Below are 21,840 nucleotides of genomic sequence, written 5' to 3'. Positions count from 1 at the left end.
GGTACCCTATCTTCTTCTCTGTGGCTGGTGTTACATCCCTAACGTCTCTGGTCTGGCTAGGTCCTGCCCATCAGCCCATCAGCCACAGAACTGGCACATCGTTCTGACCTGTAAAGCAAATAAACCCCAGACCTACTTCTTAACAGGAGAAACTACCTCTGCTGTGCATCTAAAAGCCAGCAAAATCGGGTTTTATGCTTCAGTGCGTTAATTAAACGCTGAATCACACTTGACTGAGTTTCAGGGCCAAGTCCTGCCTGGCAAAAGGTCGGAGGGGTGTTGCAGGGAGAAGTTGCACATTAGGGAATAAAAAAACACAATTTTGTGGCACAAAGTCCTTCTGCCCTGGCACAAAGGCAGGCTGCACCATGTAATTACAGCTGCTCAAGATGCCAAGGAGCAAAGAGACTATGGAAACTTTTAGAAATTTGGTACCGTAGAAACACTTCCATTTGAAGTATTTCCCATCAAGCTGATGACTTAGAGCACATTTTTTTTTCCTCCAGCCAGAAGGCCAAGACTGGAATTCACTGGTTTCCTAATCAAGGAAGACAGAAACTCTGCCTCGCAATCTTTGCTTGGGGAAAACTGCAGATCCTGCATGTGGGAGGTGAGCAGTCAAGGACTAAGTTTTCACTGGAAAACTCTAGGGAAAAACACACAGTTGTGAGCAGCTTTGTTCCACATGCACCAAGTGGCCATGTCTTCCCAACACTGTGACAAACATCTCCATCTAAACAGGCTTTGATGGGCAGTGCACTGCCTCATGGAAGGCCCTGGGGCTTTGTCCCCATGCACCTTGGGCTCCCTGCAGCCACCCTTCCCCTGGGACTTTGTAGTGACAACAATCACAAACTCTGTTTGGGCTGCAGATTTGTGCCCACCCTCACGGTTCCTGCACTTCTGCCTGCAGCTGGTTCATAGGGTGGCTGCCTAAAGCCATGACACAATTTGTGGTCTGGCTTGCTTGTGGCTGTGGATTTACTGAGAAATTATATGCTTTTGTTCAGTTTTTTTACCTTTTTCCAGACATACACACATAATTCTTGCTGGGCAGGCTGCACTTGAAGCCCATCCTTGTCCATTTTTGAAACGCCACAGATCTGTGTTAGCTCAGCCCCTGCCTGCAATTCACATCCTGGTGGGAAGCAGGAAACCACAGGTAAACCAGAAGCATTAAAAAAACTCAGCAAAGAACCTACAAAAGCCAGAGGTGACCTCAAGCTAACCAGCAGAGAGACAGAGATATTTAAATTAGTCACAGCCAAAACAGAATGGGCTTAGAGCAGCTTCTTTGTTCCAAAGCTTGGAAGCAGTAACTACAAAGACCAATTTTCACCCCTGTAACATAGTGGAGTGCTGCAGCCTGAGAAAACTATGGCACATCCCACAGTCCATGCAGACATTCTTCAGCATCCTGGCAATGTTGTTGGTCATCCATGTAACAGTGATATGGCAGGCCCTGGGGCACACCCAAAGTCTCTCATGTTGCAGATGAGCCTCAAGAAGTATGAGGTGAAGTACACCAGGCTTGGCATGCATGTCAAAAACGAAAGATGTGGAAGAACATTATGTCTGACTGGGACTTTCAGACTGAGTAATGAAGTGTTTGAAGATGAGGAGACATAACCCAGACTTACAGGGAAACTGTGATAGTGATGTGGCCTCCTGAGGCCCTGGCATGTGGGAAAGCCAGTCAGATGTGGGTGGGTGTCAGCCTGTTGCAAGGAATAAATTGTTTTGTGTCCTTAATTTCAACACACGTCTCTCCCCACAGGTGGTCCCTCCCCTTGTAGGTGTGCAGCTCAGCAGCCCCACTGATGAAACTGGCTATATTAAATGTTTTTCCCCACCACTGCCTGGTCAAACTCAGGACTTTGGCTGTGTAAGTTAGGCAACACCCATAAAAGAAAGAAAAATATCTGTCTTGTTGCTTTTCCCTCTTGCACACCAACAAGGGCAGTGGTATGAGCACTTTGGCTACACGCCCCTCTTCCCTCATACCAGCTCTAAGGGAGATGCAGAGGGGATGGTCTTGCTTCTGCTGGCAGGAACAACATTCACCTGCAAGCCAGTCCTTCCCCAGAACATGCCGGGGAAGACAGTGGACTGAAAATAGAAACAACCAGAACAGAGAAAGGGTGATCCCTCAGCCCTGGGCCTGCTCTCACACACAGTGAAGACATTAAATTGAGCTGACCCAGGCGAGACCTCCCACTCCATCCCAATCAGGATATTTTGTTCTCAGGGTCTTGCAAAACAGAAACAAATGGAAGAAATTATTCTGTCAGTCTGGTTGGGTCTGACAGCTTACTTCTCTTTTGCCAGGGAATATACTGAATATAACATACAGCTAAGAAAAGCTGATTTTCTCCAAGAGATGGACATACCCAAACACACAAGTGAAGTAATTTAAATTAAAATTGTTTTTACATTTGATATTGATGGATGATTTTTTAAATGACTCTGATGCTGAGCAGTCCTGTATCAGCAAAGTGACCACTACCATCAAGACCAGTGAGAGCACAGACAACAGAGTCCCACATTCCCTTGTGCCTGTTGTTCCCACCCCCTTTTACCCCTTAATTTCACTGGCTCAACTGAGACCTAAACCCCATCCCTGCAGCATGCCTATTTTTTTTTAAGACATCCATAACTGCTTTGTTAGAAGTTATTTTTTCCCACATTTTGGCTTTTGTACAAATTCTTCTCAGGCTGTTCCTTTTGGGGTAGGGACCAGGACAGTAATGAGGTCTTAAAGGATTAGATTTAAGAATAATAAATGCTGCTTTAAATTAAAAAAAAAATCCACTCCCTGAGAAAGCAAACTTCCTTGTCTTTCTGTGGTGTCTTTGTGAGCAATAGGAGGGGAGGCAGAATATGGAAATGTACAGCACTTGGCACTGGGTACACCTCAAACTTGTTTTTCAACATTTTACAACCAGCTCTGGCCATGTGACCTATGTGGAAAGATAAACCAAGACATTTAATACTTTTTTCTTTTTCTTTTCTTTTTTTTTTTTTTTTTTTTTTCCACAAGGAAATGGATTTTATGTGGCTGTGATCATTAAATTACAGTAGATTATTTGCCCAGAAGATAATAATAATTTTTTAAAAAGAGTGGTTTAAAGTAGGGAAGGCTGGGACAGGGCATCTGTTTCTGAACAAATACCCCTCCCTAGCTGTGAGCTTCACTATGTCACCCTGGCTGTGGCACTTAGGGACATGGCAACTTGTTCCAGGTGAGGAACACCCACCACTTGCTTTTGCAATGAGAATATCATTAAAATATTAATGATTAAAATTTTTCTAAAAGCCAACTGCTATTTGAGGTAAAGTGGCAGTAATCCCCCAGATGTAAGTTGTTAGAAAGCTATTTAACACCTTATTACTCTAGAAAGCAGCAAGCTTTACAACTTTCACTTCACCTCCAGAAAACCATCAACTTTTGAAATGAAAGCTGGGTGCTCAGCGAGCTGGGCACTGAGGTGTACCAGGGTAGGGAAACACAGTTCAGCCCCACTGGGACCAGGAACAGGCTCCCATCCTTTTACAGCAGCATGAATCACACCCCTGGCACCCAGAGGCCAGGGTGACCTCAGCACCAGAGCATCCCAGGGACCAGAGTGCAGCCTCCACAGTGTCAAGGCCATCCCACCCCTCTGAGACACTTCTGACTAAGTTATAGGAGTGGAGGAGCATCCTTGGTGAAGCCATGGTTAGTCAGCATTGTCAGCTGAGATGAGGACACAGGCTGGGAAAATGTTACTGGAAACAGAAGATGTGCAAGAAACTGCAGACTGTGCCCACGAGTCACCCCTGGTATCGTCTGTCCTGCCCAGAAGGGCACATACCACAATGTTCCTGTTAGCAGAGACCTGCCCTGCAAACGAATGTGTGAAAGGTATGATAACAGTTGTCAGGGTGTCAGTCAACCAGAGGTTGTCCTCTCCAGCACTGAGGGTGGCATGTCCACTGGTTTCTGAGAACTGTGGCTTTTTACTTTTGTTTTTTGTTGTTTGGCTGCACTCCCAAGTACTAAACACATACCAGTATTTTCTTTGTCTGACTATTTAAACAGCTTTTTGACACAGTCCACTCAGTTCAAGATCCAAAGAAACCTTGGCCTAAGCAAGATAACAGCTAAAGTTGAACACACCTTTGTAAAGGTGCAGCTGCTATCCCCTGGGATATACCAGCAGTGCATCCAACGCAGGATAACCAGGGTTTTTCATTCTGAGGCACTATCAGAGCCTGACATCCAGATTTCTAGGCCAGAGCTGGCTCAGCGTTGACCAGCTTGGAGCAAGAGCAAGGCAATCCATGAGTCCCAAGCACCCAAACACATACCTGCCACCACAACCATCCTCAGCCCCACTGCTGCTGGCTGGGCCAAATGGGAGGAGCAAAGGTTTGTGTTTAACCAGACTCAGCTTCCTGCTGCAGTCTGCCACGTCCCCACACCAACCATTGCATTGGCACTGGGAGGAGGCAGAGCCCACGGGGAGCCCTGCTTCCAACTGCTTCCACCTGCTCCCACCTCATCTCCTCTTGCCCCCATCCATGCAGTGATGGCAGGGGCAACACTGCATAAATAACTACACAGCCATGCCCTGGGCAGGTGACTGCAACTGGGCAACATAAAAGCCCCAACTTCAGAACAAAAAACATTTTGTATTTGAAATTCTGCAATGCCAATTGCTATAACTGCACCATGACTCTTCCCTGTGAGGCTGATAACCCTCATCCCCAATACTTCCTGCTACGAGCCATTTTTATTAACTGACATCTCCCCTACTCCTATTTATTCTTTCAAGTAGGTTTGGGTTTTTTTTTCCCAAAGATAATTTCTGGATCCAGTGTGGCCCCACACTCCCTGCCAACAGCCCAGCTGAGTCTCCCCTAAACCCTGCTCCACCATCCTCTGCTCAGCTGCTCTCCTGACTCTCCCTGATGCTTCCATAATGGTTACACAGCTCAAGGCTTAGGAAGGGCTGTGGGGCCCATAGCAAGCTCCATCAAGCAAGAAGAGGATCAAGCTCTTGCTCAGGTCAGGGCAGCAAATAAAATTGTTTTGCTCCTTTCCCTTCTTGAGGAAGCTCCATCTCTGCCCCCAGCTGTCATTGTCCCAGAATCCTGCTGATGGCAGTGCTTCCACAGACAGCACCATCACCCCCTCCCCTTTGACTTCACTTGAGAAATGGGTTTTCACATCTGCAAACAGGGGAAGCTGCAGGGAGAGCTACCCTGGCCATCGTGGTTGGCAGCAGTTACATTGCCTTTGAATAAGGAATGCACAAAAAAACCCAACCAAACTGAAAAGTGCAAAAGTTTCCTGTGCACATCATTCCTCTGCATGTGTTAAAGCCTGGTCGGATTTGACCAGTGTTGCTCAGACTTCACCCACACAGAGGTGTTTTCTTCTCATCTTACCATGACCATGGAAAATTCCTACCAAGAAGCATTTTAAAATTCAACTTTAAAAAAACAACTTAGGAACATTCTTGAAATGGCCTGTATAAGATGAATGATTGCATATAATAACCTTAAATATTCATAACTCAATTACTTTGAATATTTTAAATTCTTTAAGAAGAGGCTACTAAAACATCCTGACACTATACATTCTGCTGGGGAAAAACAAACAAAAAAAAAGATGCCAGCCAGAAAGATATTTCAGAATAGCCTTCTGAGAGTTCATTACAAACTTAAAAGCATTATTATAAATTTTGCTTGATGCACTTTCATAAAGCCCCTTGGTATTTTCCTATTGTTGATTCCAGCCTTAGCAGAACAGTCATTTTAATTTTTCTTTTTAAACTACCTGTCAATTAATTGCCTATCAATTTATTAACTAGCTTAATCCATAAACCCCAAAAGATTTAAATCCCACAGTGAATGAGGTGGGTGTATGTGTACATGTTATATGACAAAATTGTCACGTACCTATGTGCACATCCAGAATGTTTTTTCTTGGAGTTCAATTTTACAGCCCTGGTGTGATGGGACAGACAATGTCATAGGGTTGGACTGAGATTATAGGTCTCAGGTCTTGTTCCCTGTAAGTCTTCCACCTCTGTAGTGTTTGCCATGAAAGAAGTACAAAGGGGCCTGCACAGAAGAGCATGTGGGAACACACACCTCTCAAAACAAAAAAAGATAACTACTCTTTTAATGAAACCAGAAAGGGGAAGAAAAAAAGTAAAGGTAGAGTAGAAAAAACTGCAAGAGGTCAACAAGGTAAACAAAAGGCAGCTTTATGCAACCAGCTATTTCACTTCAGAAGCAGCAGGGCCAGCTAAGGCACTGCTACCCAGTGGTTTTAATATAGAAATTCAGTATAATTAGAGCTTTGCTTGTACCGAAATGATAATGGAAACCCAAATTATAAGATCTAATAGTAGATCAAGCTTGGGAAGATGTAGAAGAAGGGAACAGAATGAATAGGACTCTTCCCAAAAGGCAAAGGACTGCTTAGTAAAGATAGAAGTAATTCTCTACATTTTAATTTTCTACTTTGATCAGTAGCAAATAAAGCTTTTGATAACTGTTACAGGATCTGTTGGTCAAAAATGAAAGCCAGGTCCAAATGAGCTAATATCTCTAATCAAAGGACAAATAAATCAGATTAAAATTTTCTAGCAGGAAAGCAACTTTTGGACAACTAGTGACTAGTGTAAGAAAATATATTTTTAGAAACATTAGACTCAAACTGATCAAAGCTAGAAAGAGATACATTTAAATAGACATAAAAGGATCAGTTTCAGTTATAAACTGACATGGGAACTAAAAAATGATAAAGTTGGGCAGATCATTGTAAGATTTCTGCCAAAAAGCTATTCACAGGCAGCCTCTTGAGCCACATCTCAAGCAGGATAAATACACACTGAAGAGTGCAGTGTTGGGCAGCTGTAACATCATCACCCTTACTGCAGCCCAGCCCCTCAGTTCTGCTCCTGCAGGATGGGTCTTGCAAGTTCAAGCTGCCAACACCTCCTGTCTTTGGTAGGAAGACTTACCCTGGCAGCTTGCTGGCTGACAGCTTGCTAGCAGTCTGTTGCCAAAGCCGATGCTTCTGTGAATTTTTATTTTGGTTGGACATTCCCACTATGAAGAGCCTCATGTGATGGCTCTTCTGGTCCAAACACATCCATTTTTTTGCTAGAAGAAGAGAACTGTACTTAATTGAAACTGTTTCATTTCTACGCTTGCTCATCCCAAACTGCAAAGTATCTTGAATTTACTTAACGTGCTTTCTACTTACAAGGAACCAAGAGAAAAGATGGTGTTTCAAATTAGCCCAGGATGAATGGTATAGAAGCAGCAGAGTGATAGTATCTCTTTGCTTCCACACCATTTACAGCCTAACAGATGATTCGTTAATTTCCCAGGAAGATCTTTCCATCTCTTTAGCAGCTGTACAGTCAGAATGTATGGGCAGCTGTGCTAAGTTTGATGCAGAACCCATCTAGCTGAAGATTTAGTCTCCTGCAGTGCCAAAAGACAACAGCTGGAAAAGAAAAGAGAATCAGGAAAGTTTATCTGCTGTGCCCAAGCACTCCTCCAGGCACTTCCAGCTCAGGGGATTTCTGCAGCTGTACATATTTTTTGCTTATTTAGTAAGTGTTAGCAGACATCTCTGCCAAATCCTCTCTCAAATCAAACTTCAGGCAGATCAATCAACCATCCTTTATTTTGCACAGGCACTCTGTATCTTATGCTTACTTTCTGTCACACAGTTGCTGCCATTTAAACTATACATTATTTTCCTGGGCCTGAAATATAAAAGGACTACAATGTCTGTGGGAAGATGGGAAGGAGCATTCACCTTTGGAGACAGCGTGGTAGATGATCAGTATTTTACTCTGACATGTTGGCCTCTCCATCCCCCAGCAGTGGCTGCTCTCCAGTTTTGATTTAACTCTCAGTTTTAGACACTAAATTCAGTTTAGAGTAATATGCCCTTGAAAATCTCATCTCAATCATTTCTGAAAATACTGTTATTTGTTGCCATTTATTTTAAGAAAGGAAATAGAGATGAAAGAGCTACTTTCCACAAGGCAGTTCAGGACTAGCATATGGAGAAATAGCAGCCACATTCTGCCCACAGGAACAATTAAATCTTGCAACATACCCAATATTGCAGAAAGTGATTTGTATTGGCAGGTAGGTGGCACCTTCAGTGCCAGGGGTTGTTGCAGTTTTTCAGGCTGCAACACTGATCATGCCTGAACACTGCTCCAGTTAGGAACAAAGCCTGAGAGCTGGCAGGAACAGAGCAGATGCAAGGGGCAGACTGGACATATCAATGCCTGTGTGCCCAGCATGCCTTGTGCACAAGGAGAAATGAAGGCTGGCTTAGTTGGAAATCTTATCCAAAATCAGGCACCTAGGACACACTGAAAATTATTTGGAAGTTGAGAAATGATGGAATAGAGGAGCTGTGAAGTTGGGCTTTGGAAAGAGTAAATACAGCGAGCGAGTAAAAAAGGAGAGGACATGATGGCTGGAAGGGCTCCTTTAAATGTGTTCTGGAAAGGGAAAGTAGGCAAATGCTTTTTTTTAAGAATAATTTTGAATGTTACCTTTAGATCTTCTTTGGGAATGGTTTCTATCTAAAGCTGCCCTAGCTTTCACAACATGGTGCCCAAAAAGCTGCTTCAAGGCACACCTGATCATTGCTTTCATACCCTGTGCTGAAACATAATCTGGCAAAGGGGTTAAGAGACACACTTCAGAGAGACAAGCTAAAAAATCAGCTTTTCCCGGTAAAACAAGACACAAATGTTACAGTGTAAGTGCCTCCTCCCTTTGCTCTGCATAACCCCTGCAGGCCTGGAGTTGCAGAGAGCAGAGCAGCCCAGGGAGGTCTGGTCCTGGGATGCAGCCACAGTTCCCTGGCAGAGCACATCCAGAGACCTCAGTCCTGTGGTGCTGGGGTACAGTAATGTGTCACAGAATCAGAGTGTTTGTTAGGGGTTGGAAGGGACCTTGAAAGATCACTGAGTCCAATCCCCCTGCCAGAGCAGGGTCACCTCATGTAGGTGACACAGGAACACATCCAGGTAGGTTATGAATGTCTCCTGAGAAGGGGACTCCACAACCTCACTGGGCAGCCTGTGCCTCTGCTCTGTCACCCTCACAGTGAAAAAGCTTTTCTTTATGTTTATGTGGAGCCTCCTATGCTCCATCTTGCATCTGTTTCCCCTTGTCCTATCATTGGACATCACTGAGAAGAGCCTGGCTCCATCCTCCTGACCACAGAGTCTTGGACAATTCCTACTGATATTGCACAGCTGTAAGACCAGGACAGGGATAAGCATCTAGATGATTCATCAGAGCAAGTACATAAGAACCTACAAAATACTTTGAGGGTGGAAAATGCTATGTATGTTATCTATTATTGATGAATCCTCACAAGCATTTCCTGTTTCTCCCATTTAATGCAACGGATTGCATCTTGCCTTGTGATTCATATAGCCATAAGCGTGCTTTACTGCCTAGTTTTCAGCTCAGAAGGTACATTTTCCAGTTTCCTCAAGTACACTGTCAAACAGCAGAAAGGCAAAGCTGTGATCCTAGTCCATAGGGACCCTAGAGCATCAAGAGGAGATAGTTGAAGCTTATACATGTAGTGGCCTTCTCTGCTGCATCTGCTCCAGAAAGCTTTCTAAGCTTAGGTAAGTCTCTCACACAGTACCATGGCTGGCTGTCCTGCAAGAGCTCCAGAAAAGCTGTGATGACACCTTTGAGAAGCTGTCCCCAGTGATAAAACTGTCCCCAGTGAAAAACTGTCCCCAGCAGGACCACCTGATCAAGGACTAGCTGAAGCTGACAACACACAGAAAGGACAGGGGCAAGCAGCTGCTTCTGTACATCCTCCACACACATGTGCTCTCTACAGCTCACATAAAAGGCTCTTCTGCAGATTTGGAATTAACTCTGCTCTACCTAACCTGCGGGACTCTGCCAGCCTGACTTCTAGGAAAAGCAGCAGAGACAGCCCCATGCATTTCAGTGTGAGGGAGCAAAGGCTAAACAAGAGCGCCACAAGGAAGGAACAGGGTGATGATGCCAGGTTTCTGTGAAGCACTCTGGTGCCAGCTAGTCCTGATTCCCTCAAGCAGGAATGGGTTGGTTTGGGGCACTGGATTCTTTATCTGTATGCAGGCAGGGCTCTGGAAAGCAAAGCTGTCCCTCACAAACACCCACTCCCACGAGTGAGTTGTTTGCAGGGGTACAGAGAACACTCAGTGCTGGCTGGTGCAGCTCAGGCTTTGCTCCAGTTTCATCAGTCTGGAGATGTTCCTAGTAAAGGCAAGAAGTCTAGAAGGAAAACACAAAGGCATGGTTTCCAGTCTCATGAAGAAGGGGAAGGCACCTAATGCAACATATAATTCAGGGTCAGATTTACAGTTGGCAAAAAAAAAAAAAAAATTCTACTCTCTATTGCACACCAGTAAAATTAGAGGTTCCTAACCCAAGCCTGAGATGTCATGCAAAAATTGGATGGAAGTGAAGTACAAAAGCAAAACAGTCTTCCTTTATGATGAAATCTCAGAAGAGTAATTAAATTAATCAGCAAACTTCAACACCGCCTTTCATAACCTGAGATGCACCGAGAGGCTGAGCTATAGGGGCCAAGTTATCTTTGTGACCTTTACCACCAGGAAAGTTTACAAACAGCAATTAGATTCAGAGGCCAAAAAAATTAACCCAGATATAAAGCATGTAATAAACCTCTGGCATTTAACTCAGTGAAGCAGAAAAGCCAAGACAGAAGGTAGTAAATGCAGTGAAAGGAATTAGCATTGATCTTCTCACAGGAGGTTTGCAAAATATCAGAGAGCTGTTATAGACTGAGGTTATAAAACTAAACCCACTTATCACTTGATGTGGGATTTAGAGTTATTGGACAGTATTTAAGAGAACAAGAGCAAACTACAAGCGACTGTATAGATCCTTGATAAGATACTTTTTCACAGTTTTGTGGTGAACCTTGAAACTTGTAGCTCAGTACCAGACTGAACCCTTTTCTTTCAATAGCATGCAATTAGGTGAATTACTTGGTATAGGTAAAATCACTCTTGGAGAAAAAATACAGTGAGATAGCATAATCCACAGGAGCAGTAAAAAAGAGGGGAGGCTCATATACTAGGTAAACAGCAACAAAGCTCTAACAAGGCTATGTTTTGTTGGGCACACCCTCCCTCCCATGGTCCTTCCTGGATTAAAGTAATTCTCTCTTCCCCTTCCCTTCAGATTTAATCCATTTTAAGATAAATCATTATGTTTCTATTACAAAATGACTGTGCTCATTTATTCAACAATAACACCTGGGTGCACCTGAAGGGTCAACATGTGAGAACTGCAGAACTATTGGTAAGCCAAACACACCTTTGGAACAACTCCAAGGCAGTGGTCCTACTCCCAGCAGCATAGGTGTTAGAGCTTAGGCAAAGCAGCTATTCTATCACTCTGTTCTAATCTTACGAGTGCTTCATTTAAAAAAAAAAAAAAAAACAAAAACGCTAGAAGGAGTAGAGCACTCATGACACATACCAGGCAATAAAAAAAACTCAGTATCACTTTGTGTTCTGCCCTGTATTCACCCTCATCCAGAGCAATTTATTCATACATTCTGAAAGAAAAAAATTAAACAAAACAAAACCAACAAAAAGCACAAAAAAACCCCAAACAAAAAATCACTGGGTTCTTGACAGCTGCCAGGCAAGTCACAACACTAGGCCTCAGTCCCAGCAAGATCATCAGCATCAAGACCATGGCCCAGACCTATAATAATGTTACAGTGCCTCATTTAATATCCTAAAGCATCTCATGGTTACAAATGTCTAGGTGGCTCACTTAAAAGGTACTACTGAATCACTTTTTAAATAGATGTTTTCAGTAACTAGAATGAAAAGGCCTTTTTAAAACCACAGATGACATTTTTGGATCTTGATTTGTGTTTTCTGGATGTCCACTAGATTGCCTTCTCCTCTGAAGCTGGAATGCCCAAGGCATAACAATTCTGTACATCTGAAACTAAGGACAAACCACATTCTCCACCCTGCTATGCTCCCTGTCAACTGACATCCCTCCTTCAAGTTATATTTGTATTCTATCCTCTTGCAAAGGTAGCCCAGATTGCCCTCTCAAACACAATCTAGGCTAGAACTACACCTGCAGCACTGTCATGAACAGCCAAAGCTGGATGACCTGCATGACCAAGAACAGGCATGCCTGAGTCCACCCCAAGCCTGCTGTGAGCTTGCTCCTTGCACCCCAGGTAACCAGAAGGTGGCTAGACCACCTGTGAGGCTCACCTTTTTGGCAGAGATGGACTTGGGAACTCCTTGTGCTCCTGAGAGCTAATATGGGTTGCAAGACCCAAAGGAGTAACATTTAAAAATCCTTTCATAAATTCACTCCCTTTTTGTCCACCCAAGTGGCTGAAATATGCAGCTTTTGGAGCTCAGTCTCACAAATCCCCATGGAAGGATGGGTTAAATCCATACAACTCCATAGAACAATGTAAGTGTGTTGTGTGTTCCTCGTGGCCATGCAGACCTTTGGTGGTCTATGGACTACAGACAAGGAATTAAATGCTCAAAAATATTTAGAAAAAGAGATGAGAACAAACCTGAATTAGATACTTGCAATCTCAGTTATTCTTTACTGCAAGCAATGTAAAAGCAATATTGCTCAGTCACCTTGCAGAATGGAGGAGTTCTTAAAAGGTGTCTGGAGACAATGAAGCTTTAATTTGCAAAACACAAACTAGATACAAACTCCTCCTTGTCTCTTCTCCACAGCTGGACTTGTGTCTAATGAAGGAGAAACATTTCTCTTTTTTTAGTATACTTCAGAAACAGTGAGAAAAGATGTTTAGTTTGCTCTCCTCTGAGCTCTGGATTCACACTGACTGAAAGTACAAAGAGGGTGACTGCACACCAACTCCAGAGGCCAACTTTGGCTGTATATGCTGTCAGTGATAAAATTATTTTAAGAATGAAAACAAGGATCAACTTATTATTTCCTTCAACAAGTAACAGAAGTTGTAAGAAAAGATGGATTATTCACAGTTATATAGCTGAATACAGCTAAACACAAGAAATATACAAAATAAACATAAGTCCTTGGAGGGACACAAACTGCAGCCCCTACAGTATAGTTAAATATTCCTAAAGTAGCTTGAAACCAGCAAGCCATTGTTTGTAGTAGCATGGACTTTGCATCAGCCTTGTCACCAGAAACATGGCCATGCAGAATCACACTGTGTTTTTACTCTGGAAAGTGATCAAGTCCAAAGATGTGACTTTGAAGGTCCTAGCATGAGGCTTCACAATAAATATTCAGGTACCAACTTCTACCATCACCCATTACCTGCTGCTCACATTCTTTACTGAGCCCAGGGCTCTTATGCATTAAAACCAGAAAAGTGTTTGTTACATAAGCAAGAACAATAATCACCACAATCTAAATGAAGGAACAGAAACCCTTGAGAATGCCTGGTGACCCAAAGAAAAGGATAAGAGAAAATAATTAAAAAGCAAATATAAAAGTCAATAAATTCCAGTAGGCAAGAATAGTTTTCAAATTCTATTCTTGTAAGGAAAAGAATTCTTTTGTATGATCCAATCTTCAACTAAAACATTCTAGGGAAGTGCTAAATACCAATTCAACATCACCAGCCCAGCATGCAGCATACAAAGGAGCACCAGCATAGTAAAAAAGGCTCATCATCCATCTGATTGCCAACTTTCCCTTTACAGGTGGGAAGACCACAACTGTAGCATCTGGTTTTGAACAGAATGGTATGGGCACAATCCGAGTTTCTTAGAAATATATTCTCTATAATCTATCTCTATAACTCCTGTTGCAAGGAGTTCCTCTGCCTTCTCATACACTGTACAAACTGTGTATATTTTATGTACCTATACTGGAAGAGACAATGAATGCTAACTCTCTACTTTCTTTATATTACCCATAAGCCTTGTAAAAGCAGTTGATCATCAGTTTTCCATGCTTAAAACTCCCATTCTGAATATTTTACCTTTATCTTTAAATATATTGCTCCCTTAGCTTTTGGAACAATATTTTTTTCCCACAACAAATAAAAAGTCAGTTTCTTCAAATAGGCAGTGTAAGTGCCAAACACTGAACTCCATGGCAAATGGGTGCAGCCATTTTTCTGCACTGTGAAAATGAACAGCTTGTCCTTTAAAGGAGCTATTCAGAGTCACCCCGGTTCACTGGGAACTGATAATACACAGGGAACACACTTGAGACTTTTTCCACATACTGAGTTTATTCTTGGCTACCCACCTAGGTTAGCTTTACATTAGAACCTGGACTTTAAGGTTTGCATTATGTATGAGAATCCAGATAAACTTACAGCATTAATTATTCCACACAAAAGAAAGCCTGCCATTAGCAATTCAATGCATCATTTACATTATACTAATAATAATTACAACTCCCTTCCTTCCAATAAATTTGGGTATAACAACTGCATCACTTTTCTATTTTGACTCCTCATTCTTAAGTTACAGCTTCACAAGTGTGGTCATACCAACTGCAACAATCATTAAAATTACTTCTATCACATGAACTTTTGACTAGGATCCATTACAATGTCATTCTGCCTCTCCCACTGCATCTAGGATATCATGGTTTCAAAGTTCAGAGTACTTTGTAAAAGTAATTCATCTGCCATCTTACAGGCATGTCTGGGGTACTAGCCTCTCATTTTACTACATGAGAAATCTTCCAGAGCTCTAATAGTTCAAGACTGTTGACAGAAATTAACACACAGCAGAGGGTGTTTTGATGTTGTCAGTGACAAACACAATCACATACATACTAAGGTTGAGCAAGAAGTGTTGATTATGGCACTATTTTAATGAGCCTGTAAGATCATGCCGTTGTGTGAAGTAACAAACCTCAGCATTCCTGTAAACACTTTAAGCATTCTGGAGGATGTAACAGTGAACAAGGGATCCATGGGGTAAGCATTGATGAAGGCAAATAAAACAAGCAGAGACAAAAGTAACAGCCTCCTATTTTAGCAGTCACAAATAGCACTCAGAGGCCCATCTTGCACGAATGTCCACAGCAATGAGAATCTAGGGAGGACAGGAGAAGCCTTTCCTATAATAGGGCTCGAGAGAAAGAGAATAGAAGACAGGCCCTCTGACTTGGTGAGGAAGTAGGCCTGGGAATCTGGCTTACTGGAGACATGGTGACAATGGGATAATATTCAGCAGCGCAAAATTATTAAGAGGAAGATTCATATTAAGTAAGCTCAACAGTATTAGAAGTGAAAGGCACACCAGAGAGCAGATAGTTAGGGTAGAGCCTATGAAATGATACAAAAAGTGGCCAGAAAGACCCGTAACAAAAAAGCAAGTTAGGAAGATGAGCTAAAAATGGGAAAAGGCAATGCCATGAAAGGATGATTTTCCAGAACTACTGCCATGTCACAAATACACATTGTTATTTTCTAAGTGAGAGAGAGAAAAGGTTGGTCATGTTTCAAGGTGCTGAGATGCAGCCCTGGAAACAGAGATCTCATTGCTAGACTGTCTGCTCCATCACTCCAATACTCCTCCCCACTGAGTGTGAAGTCATGGTCACCACCCATTAAGAGAGAGCACAGGGTGCTTACCTGGCAGCCTCATTAGGGCTGCAGTCTCATAAATAAAAGGCAAAGAAAGTCACTAACAAACTCAGCTGAGCAGCATCTCAACACTGTCACAGCCTAGAGAATCAAATTGTTTATTGTTACAGAATGCAAGACAAACATCTCAAAAGCATCCTTGTCCCACAACTCCACAGAAACAAGATAACTCAATATATTCAGATTTACAAAAGGAATGCGCTCATCTTCCATTAAGCTGCTTTCCCAATGATCAGAACACTCATAAAGAACACCATGATAAAGAAAATCCACATGAAAAATCTATCCATCACTTTTGCAACTTTTTTCCATTCAACTCCTTTGGCCCGGTTTGCTTTGTGGTCTCGAACACAATTAGCAATATACTCAGTATTTTTAATCAGAATTTTGTAACAGGAACAGCAATTAACACTCTCCCTAATGTTTTCACCATGAACCCCATAGCTTTTGTTCAAATTTCCACTGAGCTTCTCCTTGAGATCACAGTCATCATTCCTATGGGAAAGGTGTCTACTCACTTGTTTGTGCCTCTGCTGACAGTCATCATCCCCCTCTAACTTATGTTCCTCTTCCTTCTCTCTTTTTGGACTTGTGCAATTTTCACCCACATCATAAACAAAAAAGATTTTTGACATGTAGTTCAAAATAAGCACCCTGGCCCATTGTGGAACAGGCTTTGCTTCTGAGCCACAGTGATGGAGATTCATTATAATGATTGTCAATGCAGTAGAGGCTGTGATCATGGTCATAGTTGCTATATAATACTTTCCTGGAACACAAAATAAAATTATATTAAAGTTGCAACCCTAAAAAAAAATTCAACACAGAAATAAGATAACATAGTGCTAACTGTAAGTGCAAATGAAACCAGTTTTTAATTACCCTGATTATCTGGGCTTAGATTATACTTAATTTACCATTTAAAAACCTTAGATTAAAGCCATTAAAGTAAAACCTCATACTTGTAACTAGCATGCCTTTCTCAGATGAGTGACTATTGTATTAGCATGGTAAATATTTGCAAGCCCAAACCTCCAATGTATTGAAGCATACTCATTCAGAAAACAGCTTAGAAGTGTTCATCAGGAGCCTTGCTCTTTTTCTGGTGTCTATAAAACCCCAGTATTGATGGCTTCACACAGCACATGAAAAATTTCACTTTGAAATACAAAGACAAGTGGTGATACTGTTTTGCTGGAGCTATGGAGCAGACAGATGCCATTGTATTCTCACAGACAAGGGAATATCCAGACCTTGCAGGGGTTCACAACTCATGTCTGACAGCCAACAGCTCAGCCACAGAGCTGGAGGGTGGCTCTGTGGCCACCGTTGCTGAGATTTGCTGTTTGTTTCTTCAGACTGTACAAATTTGAGCACAGAGATCCCACACAGGGGTCAGGATGAGAACAGACAGCAAATAGTGAATGCAAGCTGAGCCCTTCAGCCACTGCTTTTCACAACTGAAGCACCCAGATGAGCAGCTGGTTCACCTACTGTGGCTTCTGATCTGCAGCTGGGGCTGGCATCCGTGACACAGGATGGGAGACAGACAAGTGTGATGTGATCCCAGTTTTCAAAGGGGTTGGAAAGGATGGTGAGGCAGAGTGAGAGAAAAGAGAAAGCAAACCGAGGTTAGGTCCTGGCTCCTTAATTTGGACATTGTGATAGGAAGGTAGGGAAGATATTCTGCTTCAGCCGTCCTGCATTCTAGGCAGGAATAGTTGCTGCTGGTGTGGGAAATACATTCAACTTTCCTGTGAACTGACAGGTGTTTTGTCTCAGTTAAACCATGCAGTTTTTCATATAAAAACCAGTAATGAAAATAAAAGTAATGAGACCTTAAGTATCTCAGTGAAGCTGGAAGCCAGAGTGGAGGAAACCGTGTTTCTAGTCCTCCAGAAATCACAGCAGCATCATGCCCCAGGGGCAGATCAGCAAGAAGCTGGGGGTCTTGGCAGAAGGCAGGTGCTGAACACCATCCTGTTGCTACACAACAGCTCTTTTGAACTCTCACAGATGTAAAATTCAGCATAATGGACTGCCGAGTATTATAATTCAATGTAACAATTGTTGGATATAAAATTCAGCACTGGGCATCCTAGTTAGGCCATCCAGCCATCTGACCTGACAGAAACTTTGAAACAGCCTGACCTTGTGTGTACAGCTCTTGCTTACCCTTTGTACACTGGTTCTAAAATTGTTTTCAATTACTAGCTTTATTACAATATGTGATAAGATAATTCTAAATGTCTAACTAAATTTAATAAGTACAAAATAGCTAATATATTTTTTTAAATTATCTTTGAAAAGCTTCAGCATACCTGTCCAAATTCCATGCACATTATAAGTATTTCACAGTGCTTTAAAAATGCAACACCTTTATCATACCAGAAGTCACAAATTGCATAGGGTTCCCCGGCCATAAAGCCCTGCTATTAATAAACTATGTTTAAAGACAATGTGTGTAAAACTCACCTATCAAAGGTATGCTTTCAGAGGGAGGCATGATCTCTGCAACCATCAGCTGGAACACGGTCAGAGCAAGAAGAACTGTAACACCCAGAGACACCTTTTCCCCAGAGTCTGCAGGGAGATAGAATCCCAGTGGGGCCAGGAAAGATATCAAAACGCAGGGCAGCAACAGATTAAATATGTAGAATGAAGACTTCCTTTTCAAAATCAGTGTGAAGGTCACATCTGGATAAGGCTCAGAGCAGCAGCCATAAGTAATGACATTCTTAACTGCTGGCATACCATGAATCTCCCATTCCACATCTTCTATAAAGTCAGAGAGGTCACCACTATCAAGAGAATTGATGATGTCTACCTGATTACCATTATAGGTCCAGGACCCAAATGTAAGGTTGCACTGCTGGCTGTCAAAAGGAAAATAAGATACATCCACAACACATGAGCTTTTTGTGATAGCAGGTGCATCCCAAGTGATTTTTCCATCATATCTCAACACAACATTAGTATTCACTGGCTCTGAAAAGTCATCATCAGCCCTAAAAGACAGAAAAGTGACAGTGAGGATCAACAGACAACAACTTAATGTGTGGGCCGGGGAAGGGGGAAGAAGACCTTTGCTTCACACAATTAAAATCATGCTTCTGAAATTATGTTATTTATTTATACTGAATTTTATTAGGAATTTACTATTATTTACAGGTACAAGGCCCATTAATGCCACACATCAGTGCTGCTAAATTATGTTGTATTTGTTGGCCACAGTTTCTTCAAACTTGAGCTCAAACACAATACCATAGGATAAGAATCCATTCAAAGATGCAAATAATCTGCTGGTCACTACTGGCCTGGGAGAGCGTGCAAGGAGTGCAGCCTTTGTGTACCATCTTTTTGTGGACACAAGATCTTCCAAAGCTCTTCAGCAGCTTCAAAAGAAAATACTTAATACTGCCAGTGCATTCAATTCCCAGTGCAGAGAAATTCATAACAGTTTTGCTGTGTAGCATAAGCAGTTGCCAAATCCTGTCTATGGCTTTACTGCAAAATATTTAGATGATTAAGAACAAATGTTAAGACAACAAAAAAAACCAATAAACCCTTGCTAAGGTACGGTGAAGTGGTGAAAGTTCAGACTATGGGTCAAATCCTCCTTCAACCGCCTCCCTCAGATAAATATTCAAGCTTATTTTCTCCAGTCATACTCACTTGTTATACAGGACAATATCTGGTCTCCAAACCAAATCACTTGGAATCCTAATAGAATCCAACCCATCGTATTTATCCTTGTCCCATTTGAGGTATGCATCATACCAGCTTTGTCGAATCCATAAGTAAGTTGACAAAATTTGGTTCCTTTCATCCTGCATAAAAATGTAGAAATATTTCTAGCTGAAGGTGACAAAATCACATCTTATGTGGAGACAGAATTTATTGTACAGTGTCCAAAAACCACCAGAAAGCTGGCAGGCCATGAGAGTACTTCTCTGACACGTACACATGCCCATACGTTGTAAGAAGAGCTTATTTATTTGAACTTTCTCTTGTCCAACCCTTCAAACTGCACCCTCCCAAGCTTTAATTATAGTTGTCTGAGGCTCCAGTATCCCAGGAATTTCCTTTTGTGAGCTTCAGAATACCAAATTGGTGATAGATTCAGCCTACCAAATTCTCTGAAAGCTTGGAGAGATCTTGAATATGTAATTCAGAAGTCACAAAAGTGATTTTTCATTCTCCTTCCAGATACATTTTCTTTTACCTTAAGTATATCTGGCTAAACCAAATTTATAAAAAAGTTATTAAAGCCTAAAATAGGGAGTTTAGAAGTAATTAATTGCATCTTAGCAAAAGTTGCCTGGAGGGTGGAATACCAACACTTAACTACAGAAGTCTTAACAGTTCAGTAGTTGTAAGTTTGAAAACCTAAAAGGGAATTCTTAATGTTGCAATCAGATAAAAATCTACAAAGAACTGGTAACATGACTCTGGTGAGGAAGCATTATTGAAGCTATCACAACAAAACACAATCTGCTTTTCCTTCTCCAAGCTAAAGGTTTATAGCCAGTACATTTCTACACATCTTTAGGAAAACAGAACTATACTCTTACTCACCATGTCTTTAATTTGGGACAATGTGATTTGAAGGGTGACATTCAGTACTTTATCTGTGTCTTCCACTGGTATCAGAGCATTTGAGTAGTCTTCAAACAGTTTATTAAACAGCATGTGAGCATATTTTCCTTTGGCTGATTCTACATCTAGATAACATTAATTTGGTACATCAGATTGAGCAGTAGCAGAAGATAAGACTCTTTCTACAGCTTCAAGTAGCATTTGCTGTAACTATATTTATCATTCACACACTGTAGAATATCATTTAGTGCAGAAATAGGAGTATTTTCAAGTAAGGACAACAGTCACCTGTACTTAATGGATAGCTAACTAGCATTCCACACCTACTGAAGAAAAACCCTCTGCATCTATAGATTCCTGCCTTGTTTGAAGACAAATATGATTACCTCTCTTTTACTGATGTCTTTCACAGCCATTGAGATTACAGACCTCCAGTCACACATCTGCCAAGCTAAAATTTGAAGTCTGAAGACAAACCTGCTCCCAGGCTAATAACTTCTGATATCTCCCTAGATGCAGCACTGAGATTCATGCTACTTGCAGAATTTACTCTTTTTAAAGTACCACCTGGCGTAAGTCTGAGCTGCTTTTCTTCACAAGTTGGCAAGTGCATGATGTATGAGCACATCCATGCACTAACACCTTTTCCAAACCATGTATTTAGAGATGGTTCTTGCTATCCAGGCTTAGTCACTAAGGATAATTCACTGACACTTTAGGTTTTAAATGACACTTCCTCTATTCTAGACCATTTTGTACATCACAGTCTGCAGGCAGTCTTTATATTACTTTTAGATAGATTCTGACATCTCTGCAAGCAAAGGGCAAGGACAGTAACGCTCAAGTCTTGCGCAAATGCCAGCTGGCACTATGTAGGAAGCAAGTGCTTTGGAGTGTATCACTCTCTGGTGACTCACAGGGACTTCCTGGACTAGTAAGACTTCAAAGCAGACCTTCCTGATTGAAAAGAAAACCCAGAAAAATAAGCTTCACAAAGAGTTAAGTTCTAGCTGTACATGACTATTCACTTTGCCTTTGCATCAGTGAGACAAAGTAAAATGAAACAGATGAACAACTTCTAGACATCACCTGCGTAAGAAATGTCAGGACACTGGCTCCTATCAGAGTAAAATAAACCTCAATGCAACATTTAGCTACCAAGCAGTATTCTCACCTTGAAGCATCACTGCTGTAAACAGCAACCAGAGAGAGATGAAAAAGGACGACAGGCTATTTTTCTTCATTTCTGGATCTTACATAAAACTGCTCACTCAAGGGCACAAAAACATTTATCACCATCCAAAACTAATAAGAAAAAAAAACCAAAAAAACCCACAAACCAAAACCAAAGATGCTAAGGCACTGATGACGTGCTAGAAGGAACTTAGTCCTCTCTCAGCAGCTGTCAGAGTCCCAGAGCCATCAATGATCTCTGTCCCTGACACCGCCTGGGCTGGAAGGAACCCTCCCTCTCTTGGTAACCTGAGAGCTGCCTGCTCCCAAGGTAATGCTGAGGGAGAAGACAAACGGATGGGGTATCAAGAGGAAAACAATATTGC

The 21,840-nt window shown here is 41.9% G+C and overlaps 1 protein-coding gene across 1 annotated transcript; it reads right to left on the bottom strand.

Moving 5' to 3' along the window:
- Positions 1 to 15,894: 15,894 nt before the first annotated feature.
- Positions 15,895 to 21,525, bottom strand: CHRNA9 (cholinergic receptor nicotinic alpha 9 subunit). Its single transcript, XM_008491793.1, has 5 exons — positions 21,456 to 21,525; positions 20,261 to 20,406; positions 19,358 to 19,512; positions 18,158 to 18,690; positions 15,895 to 16,451 (listed from the first exon to the last, which is right to left on the bottom strand). Exons 1-5 carry the CDS (start codon positions 21,523 to 21,525, stop codon positions 15,895 to 15,897), a joined length of 1,461 nt encoding a protein of 486 aa, XP_008490015.1.
- Between the last annotated feature and the right edge of the window lie 315 nt (positions 21,526 to 21,840).

The sequence above is a fragment of the Calypte anna genome, chromosome 4A (assembly GCF_003957555.1).
Source record: "Calypte anna isolate BGI_N300 chromosome 4A, bCalAnn1_v1.p, whole genome shotgun sequence".
In the NCBI taxonomy this organism is placed as follows: domain Eukaryota; kingdom Metazoa; phylum Chordata; class Aves; order Apodiformes; family Trochilidae; genus Calypte; species Calypte anna.
The sequence above is the reverse complement of the archived record's forward strand: the minus strand, read 5'-3'. Positions and strand labels throughout refer to the sequence as shown.

What these genes read in the sequence shown, in the direction of transcription:
- CHRNA9 (XM_008491793.1), bottom strand. Translation starts at nt 21,525, where the DNA reads ATGAAGAAAAATAGCCTGTCGTCCTTTTTCATCTCTCTCTGGTTGCTG. An exon ending in TGTCCCAAATTAAAGACATG is followed by an intron (nt 19,513 to 20,260) that starts GTGAGTAAGAGT and finishes ATTTTTATGCAG; the next exon opens with GATGAAAGGAACCAAATTTT. An exon ending in GATATTGTCCTGTATAACAA is followed by an intron (nt 18,691 to 19,357) that starts GTGAGTATGACT and finishes TCTGTCTTTTAG; the next exon opens with GGCTGATGATGACTTTTCAG.